The sequence below is a fragment of the Tribolium castaneum genome, chromosome 3, assembly GCF_031307605.1.
Source record: "Tribolium castaneum strain GA2 chromosome 3, icTriCast1.1, whole genome shotgun sequence".
Taxonomy (NCBI): Eukaryota; Metazoa; Arthropoda; class Insecta; order Coleoptera; family Tenebrionidae; genus Tribolium; species Tribolium castaneum.
The window spans coordinates 21,374,262-21,388,129 of record NC_087396.1 but is presented as its reverse complement, the minus strand read 5'-3'; the positions used below and the strand labels follow the sequence as shown (position 1 = coordinate 21,388,129).

The 13,868-nt window shown below is 33.3% G+C and overlaps 4 protein-coding genes across 4 annotated transcripts; 2 read left to right on the top strand and 2 right to left on the bottom strand.

The window, feature by feature from the left end:
• The first annotated feature begins 647 nt into the window (after positions 1-647).
• Cht11 (chitinase 11) lies at positions 648-4,206 on the top strand. The gene is given in 5 exon segments (NM_001044630.1): positions 648-718; positions 991-1,495; positions 3,542-3,824; positions 3,874-3,990; positions 4,039-4,206. Coding segments are annotated over 5 exon segments (1,101 nt in total). The 5' UTR covers position 648; the 3' UTR covers positions 4,165-4,206.
• A 1,323-nt stretch (positions 4,207-5,529) lies between these two features.
• Positions 5,530-6,915, bottom strand: Cht9 (chitinase 9). The gene is given in 5 exon segments (NM_001044631.1): positions 5,530-5,989; positions 6,042-6,168; positions 6,218-6,578; positions 6,625-6,795; positions 6,847-6,915. Coding segments are annotated over 5 exon segments (1,152 nt in total). The 5' UTR covers positions 6,908-6,915; the 3' UTR covers positions 5,530-5,557.
• Positions 6,916-8,677: 1,762 nt separating this feature from the next.
• Chi-3 (chitinase 3) lies at positions 8,678-10,025 on the bottom strand. The gene is given in 4 exon segments (NM_001039426.1): positions 8,678-9,153; positions 9,206-9,332; positions 9,382-9,913; positions 9,962-10,025. Coding segments are annotated over 4 exon segments (1,155 nt in total). The 3' UTR covers positions 8,678-8,721.
• Positions 10,026-11,351: 1,326 nt separating this feature from the next.
• On the top strand, positions 11,352-13,788 carry LOC661771 (acidic mammalian chitinase). The gene is made up of 6 exons (XM_967912.4): positions 11,352-11,509; positions 11,558-11,728; positions 11,791-12,133; positions 13,085-13,391; positions 13,447-13,563; positions 13,610-13,788. The coding sequence occupies exons 1-6, from the start codon at positions 11,449-11,451 to the stop codon at positions 13,736-13,738; spliced, it is 1,128 nt and encodes a 375-aa protein (XP_973005.1). The 5' UTR covers positions 11,352-11,448; the 3' UTR covers positions 13,739-13,788.
• The last annotated feature ends 80 nt before the right edge of the window (positions 13,789-13,868 follow it).

Genomic DNA, 13,868 nt, shown 5'->3' with positions numbered 1-13,868 from the left:
TTTTGTGTTTGCTGAAAAAATTTATTTAAATTGAAATCAGTGGAAGCGTTTTATCTGGAAATTTTATTTTAAATAAAGAGCAAAATTTACCCAGCTTTGGCCTGAAGTAGTTAGAAAACATTTAAAAAATCGAAACTCTTTGTAACACTTCGTTATTTGTTTATTTTTATATCTTGTTGTTCGCACTTTGTTGAAATAAACACTTGATTTTATCAGTTCGTGTTAACTTTTGACGATTCTCGAAAAGTATCAAGAGACAAAGATTAAAAACACTAACTCAGGGTTACGATCTGTTATTCCCATTAAAAAAAGTTGAAGTTTTCTCAAACAAAAATAAACAATTTAATAAAAAAATAAAGTCTGTTTTTGGTAAAAACATAAATCAAAAATAAATTAACATACAAACTTTTCACTGCCTTTCTTCGATTTTTTCTTTGATTGCAGTTGCAATCTCGTGTCCCAAATTTATGACACATCCTGATCGCGATAATCTCTCCCTGAACAAAAAACCCAAAATACATCACAATCATATCAATCATTTCCAAATCCGCGATTTTGCAACAACCAATTAGAATAAATTTGATTATCACTGCGATAAATCCCCTATATAAACCGAACCAAACAAATCAAAAATCAAAAACCACCAAAATGTTCCTCAAGTTGTGTCTCCTTGCCTCAGCTCTGCTGATCTCCACTCACCAAACCGAAGCAAAAACAGGCAAGTAATTACTATAACAATTTATTAATCCATTTTTTAAAACAGTTAATTATAGTTTTGAGTAAATAAAGACCAATTTTATCCACACAAAAATAGTTAGCAAACAAAATTGTTACTACAGACATTTTATTCAATTTAATTTAATAAAATTATTATTTTAATAATGCGTTAGGAATTGGAAAAAAATACACAACAGAAGAGAAGGAAAATTTTTTTATTTATAATACCTAAATATATAAAAAAAAATTAAAAAAAAATTATTTATTTTTTAGACAAAATCCTTTGCTTCTTCGCCAGCTGGGCCGGCTACCGCAACGGCGAAGGCTCCTTCAAGCCCCAGAACATCAACGCCAACCTCTGCACCCACGTGCACTACGCCTTCCTGGGCGTCAACTCCGACGGCACTCTCAAAATCCTCGACTCCTGGAACGAGATCGACTTGCACGGGCTCGAAAACGTGGCCAATTTGAAGAGTGTCAACCCTGACTTGAAGGTCCTGATCAGTATCGGGGGCTGGAACGCTGGAAATGCCATTCTGAACGGAATCGTCGCCTCGAGCAAACTTAGAGCAAGTCTGATCTCGAGCTGTTTGTCATTTTTCAGTCAATGGGGATACGATGGGATCGACATCGATTGGGAATACCCAGCAAACGCTGACAAGGAGAACTTTGTCAAGCTTTTGCAAGAGATGAAACAAGCGTTCGGCTCGAAATACGTCCTGTCGGTGACGGTGTCGGCCAATCCGCTGCCTTCCTACGACATTCCGGAGATTAACAAGTAAAAATTCGGATTTTAATAATATTTAAAAAGTGCGGCAAAGATTTAAACGCTAAATTTCGAAAAACTTTTAAAACAATTTAAAACATCAAAAAAATTTAAAAACGAAAACAGCTTCAAAATTGTAGAATAATTCAGCAGAATATAATTTAGATGACAATTTAATAAAATAAAGCGTTATCAAATCTCAGATTATAGGCAGCTGAGAATACAGAATGATCTGGAGCGTTTAAGGAAATTTGACATCTACACTCAACAGAAAGATCAAAAAAAAAACTTTTCAATACGAAATTTTATGTTTAAGCAAAGTTAACATTTCCAAAAAGTAAAAATAATTATTTAAAGATAAGAAAAACGTGAAGATAATGAAGAAACAACAGAAAGTAAAAACGAATAAACTGTAACTGAAAGCTTTTCGCTTTTGATGACAATCGCAGTAAGCAGTGAGAAACAAAAATGTTCCAAAAAATAAAAGCTGTTATTTAAAAAGTATAACTAATGTTGCTGGCTTTTGAACTGCATTTCGTAAAATGCTTTGTAAACTGAGCCTAAGTGTGTTATAGTTATTATTAAAATTTATTATTTAGAGATTAAATAATTAAAAAAACTAAGATTATTTGCTGTGTAGCACACATTTAACCGTAATATAACTTATTTGCGATTAATTTGAGGTTTGCAATGAATTACAAATTAAACTAATATAAATTAAGTTGCGATTTACTTAGGAAAGGTCAAATTAATCGCGAATTATAATTTGGTTAGACTTTAATAATAAATTTTTTTAAGGATAGATACAATATTTTCTACGTATTTCATGCAGAAAACAAAATTCAAACATTGTTGCTCTCAGAATATCATTAAATATATTAAAAAAAATATTTTTTTAGAGACTTAACATTGATTAATTAGTTAATGATGTATAAGAAACTGTAGAAAAATTTAAGTATTTAAGTTTCAATAGTAAAACGCTCGTTTCTGTGTGCAGATATTAATTTTTGAAGTACAGTAAAAGTTCTAGCAACGATTTGAAAAGTTATTTGGTCTAAAAAATATTAAAATGAAAGTTAGTACTGTATAAAAAATAAAAAATAAAAAGTTTTAGTTTTTGACCACAGAAAAAATAAAGTCGATGAATGTTTACTTTTGCATTGTTTTTGTATAAATTTCTTTCTTTTAAACAGTACAACTTATTTAAATACTTTTTTATTATTTTAATTTTTGCGGTAAGAAAAAGTAAGCAATACTTATTGTACAAGAGGTAGTCAAAAACCCCTCTATTATTTTATTAAAAATGCCAAAGTCTCTTAAGTATTAATTATAAATCGTAAAAAAATATTAAACGTAAGGTGAAAAATCGTAAACGCTAGGTAACAATAATAATCGCTGGAAAAAAATATAATCTCCACGTAAAAATAGTAAATACTTCTAAAAATTATTATACACAGGGTTTGTCAATTTCATCTCTTAAAAATAATATTTTTTTTTGAAAAGATATATTTTAACCAGATTTTCACGCCAAAAACTGTTTTTAGTTAAATATTTTGTTTAGCAATTGGTTGTTAAATACCTATAGGTACTTTTATTTAACAATTAGGTTATCTTACCTTATTTTACAATATTTTAACCAGTTGACACTGGTCTGCAACAATTTTTTCTTAATAAAATTAGTACGAATATGAAGATTAAACGTGCTTAAGCTAAATTTACTTTCAGTTTTTTTTTGCTAACACGTATAGCTTTTTTTAATTTCTTAAAATGAATGTTTGCTGACTTTTCTTTACCGAAAATCTTAGCGTAGTTTCCATAACGTGAACGATTTCATCAAGAAATTGAATATTTTTTGATTATATTTCTAATAAAAAAATCTAAAAAAAAAACTACAAATAAAAATGCAACTAGTTACATAAAAACAATAATTTATTTAAAAACATTATTACAAAAAAGTTTATGTAATACATAATTTTTGTTAATATTTCGATTGAAAAGCAATAAATTTCTAATAATCACGCATGTAATAAAAGAAGAAAATAACTGTAATTTTTTCAGAGTCGTTGACTTTATTAACATCATGAGCTACGACTACCACACGGCCGACCAGCCCCAGACGGGGCTCAACGCCCCCCTTTACGGCAATTCAATGAGTGTGGACAGCTCCGTGCAAAGTTGGCTCAGTGGAGGGGCCTCAGCCTCCAAAGTCACCCTAAGTGTGCCCTTCTACGGCCACTCTTGGTACCTCCAATCCACCAGTAACCACGACGTGGGGGCCCCCGCCACCACCGGAATCGCCGGCCCCTTCACCCAAAGCCCCGGAGTTTTGGGTTTCAACGAAGTAACAATTTTCCCAAATTAAGTGCGCAAAAAATACCACTTTCTTGTAGATTTGCTCGTTTTACAGCGACTGGACCCGAGTATGGCTCGATGACGCTCAAGTCCCTTACAAGTACGATGGGACCAATTGGGTGAGCTATGATGATGAGCAGTCGATCGGTTTGAAGGTGATTATCAAGGCTTGGGGCGAATTTGGGTCAAGTGGTGTGTTTTAGGCGAAATATGCAAAGGATAATGGGTTGGCTGGGGTTGCAGTTTGGTCCATTGATACGGACGATTTCTTGGGCTCGTGTGGTACTAAAGATGCCCTACTTCAAGCCATCAAGAATAATATTGATTGAATAAAGTGTAAATTTGGTTGAATAAAGTTGAGTCTGAGATTAGAGTTTTTTATGCACTTGAGATAAGAGTTTCCAAAAATTGAGATAAGGTTGCACTCAAACATTGTCCTTTGGTTGACGTGATGATCTAGGATGATTAATAATGCGTTGAGATACGGGTTATTTTTAGCCGTTTCTGAAGTACTACTTCAAAACTGCTAAGTGGACCTGTCAGAACAATTTGATTTTGAAGTACGAAAGCAATAATTATTAAAATTAACATTGTGAAACGAATTCTATAAATTTTTTAAATACGTGTCATTTAAAAAGAAAAAACTACCTACTCTACTGTTGAATATTAAAAAATAATAAAATTTCAAAGCATTTCTAATTTCTTGTTAAGTTGTACTTTATTTTGGAAACTTTTTCTTAATTTATTTAATATTAATACAGTTTAAATTTGACTTGAGCTCATGAAGCTGTGATTTTTTTTATTGAATAGATACGATATTTACTTAGAATTAGCCAAGGATTTTGGCTAGTTTGCTAACTGATCAGTTAGTTTATAAAAAAAACAAGTTTACACATTAGCTGTGACATACAGCGTGATTCAGGAATGTGTCATCGGTCCATAACTCTTTTCCTACTTGAAATATTAACATGCCATTTTAATTATCTGATAGATCTACTCAAATTACACTAAAATGTTTTTATTATACTCAAGGTGTTGTATACAAGGTGGTAAATAAAAAAAACACATAAAACTAGAAAATGATTATGCACATTTTATTGCTAAAAATATTTTCTGTTTTAAGAAGACACGTTTTACACCACATGGAAGCTTTATATCTTTTACGTATATTATTTTAAATTTAAGTAAATATTTTGATTTTCTACGAAATACCTTGAAATAAATCAGATTTTCTGTAGTTGAATTATTTTTTGACGGACTTTTTGTGTTTGAGATATAAACTTTTAACTTAATTAATTTATAAAAAAATGTCTTTTAGAATTTTTAGATTGTCAAAAAAAATCTGCAATTTTTTTTCTCTTCTTAAATTAGTTGTACTCACAAATCATGGCCGAGGATATTACGCACAAATAGCTTTAATCGCGCTGTTGAGGAAAAAAACAAAAATTAAGTAAAATTTCCAAAACAAAACAAAAAAAACTCAAAAACCCGCCACAAAATTATACTTTAAATAAAATTATTCAGAGTAGTTGGGGTTCATTCAGCTGCCAAGAAAAATGCATGTTTTAAAATAGTCGTTTTATTAAATTTGGCAATTCTTTAACGTTTCTTTTAATCTTTTACTCGTAACTATAAAAAAATTAGTAAAAATAAATTTGTATTTTTTTAGTCTCGATGTAATTAAAACACAAATAAATACTTAAAAAATTTATTCTCATTGTTTTATTTAATGGTCTGCTTAATCGCATTCATAATGGGATACGGCCCTTTGCCGCAAATCCCCCTGAAGTCATCGGTGTCCAACGACCATACCATAACCCCACCCAGATTTTTCTCATTAGCAAACTCAACCTTGACTTGAATCGACTTGGGATCATCGAAACCCAGCCACTGGTTCCCTTTCACAATATGTGGCACTTGTTGTTCGTCATCCCAGAAATAATCCCAATCGCTGTAAAGCTCGCACACTTCGTTGTACCCAATCACTCCCATCTCACGGGTGTAAGGCCCAGCGTCGCTACCACCGTAAGTACCAGCGTACAGAGAGGTGTTGGTGGGGTCAGCCAAAGCGAACCCACGTCCGTAAGTCCCCAAACCCAGGTTGATTTTACTGGGAGGTGCTCCTTCATCGAGCCAGTACTGGATACCAGCGGCCTTCAAACAATCGTAATTAATTGTTTGTGGTTTTCTGGGGGCAAGTACTTACGACATTGAGGGTTTTTTGCTCGTCGGTTTGGTCCAAATGGGAGGCGTAAAGTGGGGCGTAATGGCCCACAAAAGGCTCAAAAGCGCCATGGAAGTCGTAGGCCATGACGTTGATCATGTCCAAGTTCCTAGAACATGGTACCATTATTCCGAAAAATGACACAATTGGATAATTACTCTGCAACTTTGGCAATGTCGTACGAAAGCTTGCAGGAAGCGATTCCTCCGGACACAGCCGCTGAAAGCGTCTTTCCTTTAGCGTTCAAAGCCGATTTCAATTCGCCCAAAAGAGTGACAAAATTGACTTTGTCCTCATCAGCACCTCCCCTTTGACATGGGTATTCCCAGTCAAGGTCAAACCCATCGAAACCCCAAACATCGGTAAAATTGAGGACTGACTGTACCATGGTCGCCCTCAAAGCCGCACTTTTGGCAACAGTTGAGTATTTATAAGAGCCTTCGTTCCACCCTCCCATACTTAGGATAATCTTCAAGTCGGGGTTTTTCTCCCTCAGACTCATCAAATGGTTCATTTCATCTACAATTACGTCAAAAAATGCAAAAAAAAAACAATTTTTAATCACCTAATCCGGTGATTTCCCAGTCATCGAGAACTGATACGACTCCATCATCTCGAAGACCGACAAACGCGTACAAAAGGTGGGTGCAAAGCGTGGGGTCCACGTCAAGGGCGGTAAACTTGCCGTTGTCGGGCCTGTAGATGGTCCAGCTGGTAAAATAACAGACCACGTTTCCTGCAAGTGTACCGTCAGAGGGGTAATAAGTGGGAGGAAAGTGGCGCTTACCAGCCGAGGCTAGTGCCAGAAAGGCACTGGAAGCAGCAAGGAGAGCCAAGATGTTTGCCATGTCGCCAAAGACAACAATTTTGCATTGTTTAAGTCGGTGTGAATCTACCAGCTTTTATTCGAACTCTAATCAAGATAATGGCGTGTTTGTTATTTTAGAAATGCAAAATTTTGATAAAGTTAAGTATTTGTGATGGTATCGCTGATCTAGAGGGCTTGGCTGGGGGTCTTCGAACACGATGTTTTAACATGTTTAAATTTGATAAAAGATACAATTATTTTTGAACAACTGTGACGTCACTTATTTTTACGAATTTGACACTTTATCTTGGAAATTACAAGTGTGTCTAATTGTGATCATCTGATAACTCTATTTTAAAAATCTAGAAAAATTCCAAACTATTCCAAAAAATTAATAACTAAAGACACTTTCTTTCTAATTTCTTTCGACGACAACTCTAAGGCAATCAAAGAACATGTTAAAAACTATAAAGTATGAACAAAGTGATTCTGTTCTGTTAAAAGTATTTTCTGTTTTCTCAAAAACTAAAATTTCTCGGAAATAAATGTTTCGGAAATAAACTAATTAATATTAAGTCGTTGATTTTTTTCTTATTATTTATAATACTGACATGTTGTTTCCGTAAAATATTATCGTAAAAAAATTGTCGCTAGTCCGAAAAACCTCCCCAAAAATATAATCGTTGTGTCGGTCACAATCTATAGCGCACATTATTTAACTCTTCTCAAAATCAAATTCGCCATTAATTTGGTCGTAACCAAATAAATTATAACTCGATTCTAATTATTAGGCATAATAAAAATTAATTAATGTTGTATTAAATAAAACTTAGATGTCTCGTACTTTGAAAAAACTCAAATTAATTGCGAATTTCTACTACTAAATGTGAGCTACATAACGAATAAACTTCTTTTTAATATTTACTCAAAATTAGAAACAATATTTTTGCAAACTGTTTGTGCTAAATAACATTTAAACATTTAAAAAATATTTTTTCAGCGACTGTGATCATTATTATTAGTTTTTAACATAAGTATAGTAAGAATATACTATTAGTGGACTCAACTTGTATAATATAAAAACAAGACTAGAAATAGCCGATAAACTAAGACTGAGTTTTATAAATAATGTATGGCCTTTAATCCTGATTTAAATTATTAGCAACAGTTGTTGCAAGAATTGTTAAATTAGAATTAAGAACGATTATTTTATCTACAATTTATTAACTGTACTATAAACTAATTTTAATCAATAATTTAATTTATTTTAATAAATATTTTTTGATTATATATTTGTACATAATAGGTGGGTACTTAAAAATAAACAACATTTTTTTAATGATTTATTTCTTGGTTGGACTTTTTATGTTTGAGATAATAATTCTCTGTCAATACTACTACCGTTTAAATATTAATAAAGAATAGTCTTCAGTTGTCTAAAAGAAAAGAATCCTCAAAAGTATTGTTATTAATTATAAATTTAATAAATAATAAAATATATTAACTGAAAAAATATTAATAGTACTCATTGTTAAATTAAGTAATAACGAAAACAACAATTTTTAGTGTTTGTCCATAATACTATACAAAATTACATAATCTTTTTTTTTTGCCAATTTTGGCCCAAAAAATCCGGGTTTATTTTTTTGCTTCTTAATGACGATACAATCTAAAGTTCGCCAGAGAAAGTCTAGCCAAGTCGACTATAAGGTCTATAATAAATGGAATAAAAATCTGCAGAACGAAACATTCAGTAATAAGTTTTGGATTTTTCGATCATTTGTTAATTGTTGTCAATAAAACACAAAAATACTGAATAAAAAATTTATTTCTAAACCCAATCATCACATTCAATCAGTGCAAAGTATTCTTAATCGCATTCAAGATGGGATAAGGCCCATTTCCGCAAATCCCCCTGAAGTCATCAGTATCCAACGACCAGACCATAACACCACCCAGATTTTTCGAATTGGCAAACTCGACTTTCAACTGAATCGACTTGGGGTCATCGAAACCCAACCATTGGTTCCCTTTCACAATATGTGGTACTTGTTGTTCGTCATCCCAGAAATAATCCCAGTCGCTGTAAAGCTCGCACACTTCGTTGTACCCGATCACACCCATGGCACGGGTGTACGGCCCAGCTTCGCTACCCCCATAGGTCGCAGCGTAGAGAGAGGTGTTGGTAGGGTCGGCCAAAGCGAACCCACGACCATACGATCCCAAACCCAGGTTGATTTTGCTGGGTGGTGCTCCTTCATCGAGCCAGTACTGGATACCAGCGGCCTTCAAACAATCGTAATTAATTGTTTGTGGTTTTCTGGGGCCAAGTACTTACAACATTGAGGGTTTTTTGCTCGTCGGTTTGGTCCAAATGGGAGGCGTAAAGCGGAGCGTAATGGCCAACAAAAGGCTCAAAAGCCCCATGGAAGTCGTAGGCCATGACGTTGATCATGTCCAAGTTCCTAGAACATGGTACTATTATTCCGAAAAATGACACAATTGGATAATTACTCTGCAACTTTGGCAATGTCGTACGAAAGCTTGCAGGAAGCGATTCCTCCGGACACAGCCGCCGAAAGGATCATTCCTTTAGCATTCAAAGCCGACTTCAATTCGCCCAAAAGGGTGACAAAGTTGACCTTGTCCTCATCAACACCTCCTCTTTGACATGGGTACTCCCAGTCAAGGTCAAACCCATCGAACCCATACTGGTCAATGAAACTCAACACTGACGTGACCATTGCTTGCCTCAATCCTGGATTAGCTGCCACTTGCGAATATTTCTGGGACCCTTCGTTCCATCCACCCATGCTCAGGAGAATTTTAACGTTGGGGTTTTTCTCTTTGAGACTCATCAGATGGGCAAGCTCTTCAAGTCCTGTCATTTCCCAGTCGTCCAAAACTGATACGGACCCATCTTCTCGGAGACCGACGAAAGCGTACAGGATGTGGGTGCAAAGGTTGGGGTCGGTGTCAAGGGCGGTAAATTTGCCATTGTCGGGCCTGTAGATGGTCCAGCTGGCGAAGTAACAGACCACGTTGCCTGGAAACAAGTTAAGCTTGAAGGGATAAGACGGTAAGTGGGACTTACCAGCCGAGGCTGAGAGCACCATGAAGGCGCTAGCGAAGGCGAGGATTGCTAGAAGTTTCGACATTTTGGTGTTGACTGATTTGAGTCAACGTGAGAATCGTTTTATAGTGTGAAAATGAGGCGATTTTATCTGTGTATATTGTGAGTCAAGTGTTTATCGATCCGCTAATTACTTCTCAAGATAGGAAAATTGGCCTTACTTTTAATTGGAGATCTAGGGGGTTTAAGTGCCTAAAATCACTCATTTTTTGACAACTAGAAGATGGTTTTAATTCGGTAGTTGGTAGGGTATGTAGTCAGCTTTATTTTTAATTTTTTTAGGAATGTTATAGATTATTATTAAGTATGGTTTTGAGTGTTGAAATAAAGTTCAAGATTTGAAATAATGCATCATCTTCAGTTTGATCCTCTTAGGTGCTACAAGAACAGATAATAATCGATCTTGGTGTAGGTTTTAAACTTGTTTATTTGTTGGTGAACTTAAGTTTTAACAGATAAATTGTTTTCAACATTAGAAGTTTTGTTGTTTGCTTATTTTTATTCTACATTCTGATTTTCAAAATTTTTCAATTTTTTTTGGACAATTTTTTTTCAAAAGAATTTTTAGATTCTTGAATAGATTACTGTAAATCTTTTTTTTTTCGTCATACTTTGGCATACTTTAAATTCTTCTTTAAATTTTAGTGTAGGTTTATCTTCAAACACTTTTCTACTTTTTTACCCAGACTTTATAGTCTCAGTTTTCCCTCTTTTTCTGATTCATTTTACATTTTTCTTAAATTTTTACAGGTGTTATAGATATTGAAAAGATTGTAAAAGTTGGTTACAATTATAAAGATTTTCTTGATTTTACAAAAAAATTGAGTAATCGATGCGCTTACGTACATAAAAATAAACTCAGGTCCAATATTTTAAGATTAGATAAGACTTTTTCTAAAGAATGTGTAATAATAACAAAAGCAAAAAAATTTCTGATTAGTGCTATTTCATTTTTTTCTTTCATATTTATCCTTAATAATAGCATAACATACTTTTAGCCTATGACCCTAACCAAAACTGTTCCTTAAGTTCTTTCTTAATCTTCTTTGTTTTTTTCTTAATTTATGATTTTTAAATATTTTTTTATTCTTTGTTTTTATCAATTATTTTTTCAATTCTCCTCTTAATTCTGTTTTTTAAATTACTTTAAACCAGAGCAAATCATTTAAAAAAAATTAAAGAAATCATGAAAAACTCAAAATCAAATATTTTTCAGACTGTTTCTTCACATTTTCCCTTATTTTATTTTTATTCTTAGTTACATAACACATTTTTATTTTTGTACAACACTAACACAAAGTGATAACGTTATCACTACCTGATGCCATGCTTTGGACACTCAAATTTTTCAACAACTCGTCCTATCTTAGCCCAAATCTACGCAAACAACCCGATAATAAAATTTAAAAGCTCTCGAATATTTCCAAAAGTGTTTTTCACTCGCAGCCATGCAAGTGCTACAGCTTTTGCCAATTTTTGTGCTTTTCGCACAAGCTTTCGCAGCGACAGGTCAGTCTCCAAATACTTTATTCAGCAAATTTTATCATAATTTTCCAGACAAAGTGATCTGTTATTATGCTAGTTGGGGGGCCACCAGGCCCGGAAACGGCAAATTTGTCGCCGAAGACATCGACCCCAACTTGTGCACGCACGTCAATTACGCCTTCTTGGGCCTTAACCGAGACGGAAGTTTGCAAATTTTGGACGAGGAGAACGACATCAATCAAGGTTTGTTTTTCTCTGATTCACAAACAAAAAATTTAAACCATTCTGTGTTTCTACACCTACAGAGGGATTGAAACGCGTAAGCGATTTGAAAAAAATCAACCCTGATTTGAAGGTACTTTTGAGTATTGGTGGGGCTGCTGCAGACACTGGCACTTTCACAGCAGTTGCAAATAGTGCCGATTTGAGCCAAGCAATGGCCAATAGTGCGATTGAATTTTTCGAAAAATACAACTATGATGGTTTGGATGTCGATTGGGAGTACCCCCGAGGTGGAGACATTGGAACCTACATTGATCTTTTGACAATTCTAAAAAAAGCCTTTGAACCTAAAGGATATCTTCTGACTGTTGCTGTTAACTCAATTCCGGGGGAAGTTGGCGGCTACGACATTCCAGCAATGTCAAAGTGAGTATTTTTACTTAGCTTTTCTATTTTTTTCTACAATTTTTTCTTATACTTTAGGATATTTATACATCTTTTTTAAATGCTCGTTTATCTTTTTCTACTTTTGTTTAATTAAAAAAAAATTTGTCTAGCTTTATGTTATGTCGTGTAGATTCTCCTCTAGATTTTTTATATTTCTGTGTTTTGAATTTTTTTTTAATTTTTTGAAATTGTTCTAAATCTTTTTTTCTCCAGGTCTTTTCTATCTTCTTTTATTCATTCTTTTTTAATTCTTATTTGATTTTCTCTTAAATGCAATTTCATAGATTCTTCTCTACATTTATTCTAAAATTAAAATCCCTCAATTTTTCTTATGATTCATCTCTAAAAGTTTTTTTTTTAAACTTAAAATTTTGTATAAAGCATTTTGCCGTCCTTTCTTCAGGTGCATTTCTAAACTCTGTAAGTTTTCCTATGTTTTTTTAATTTCTTGTTAAATGCTCGTTTATATATTTTACTTTTTTAGTATTTTTTTTTTAATTTTGTTTTGCTTTATCTCATATCGTCTAGATTTCTTTCTAAATTTTTTTCTTTCTGCTGTAATTTTTTTCTCGAACTCTTCTTTTGGCTTTATTTTTAGATTTTAGCCTAGATTTTTTTATATATTTTTTATTTCTTATATTCGTATCTAGTCTTTCTTGTACAATTTTTTTCTAGTTTCACCTTGCACAGATTTTTCAGTTTAATCACAAAGTTTAAAAAAAAAATTTATCTTTACTTAAGCAATAGTTTCTTGACATAACTTTGTCAGTTTTTTTTTTAGAACCTTATCTAATTTTTTTATGTCTAGCTTCTTCTCAGCCTTCTACGATCAATTCTTCTTGAGACTTTTCTTTAGTTTTTTTAATCTAAATTTTGTCTTGATTTTCTAGATTTTTTTCGTCAAAATTTACCAAAATTGTGTATTTGTAGCATTTTGGACGTGATCAACGTCATGACCTACGATTTCCACGCAATGTGGGGCAACACTGCCGAAAATTCGCCCTTGTATGGGGGCGATAACGAGAGTCAGTGGAACAAAGACAACCGCAATTCAGATGCTGCAATACGTTACTGGTTAGACGGAGGTGCAGACCCTCAAAAAATCGCCCTAGGGATTGCTTTCTACGGCCACACTTACAAAATAAATCCGAATGACCATGGTCTAGACGCTCCCACTCAAGGACCTGGAGATCCAGGTCCATACACTAACAATACCTTCAGTTTAGGGTACAATGAGGCGAGTTATCATTTTATTAGAAAATTGTTAAAGTGTTGAAAAATTGTGCTTTCAGGTTTGTGAGTTTCATCGAAATGGCACTGTGGTGTTTTTGGATGACATGAAAGTGCCCTATTTGTATGATGGCGATTTTTGGATCGGTTATGATAATGAACAGTCGGTCACAATTAAAGTAAGTCAGTTATTACAAGAAAATAATTTAATTAATTTTTTTGTAGACTGAATATGCGAAAGAAAAAAATCTAGCTGGAGTTTTTATTTGGTCCATTGAAACTGACGACATGCATGGCTTGTGTGGCGAAAAGAACGGGCTTTTGAAAGCAATTAATAAAGCAATCAAAAGTTGATTGTATAAAAATTGTAAAAAATAAACAAATAAATTTATGACTCTAATTGATTTTGATTTTCTCTTAATTTTTTTTCTTTTTATTATTTACGTGGCCTAAAAATTCTTTAAGTTTTTTTTACAAACGTCTT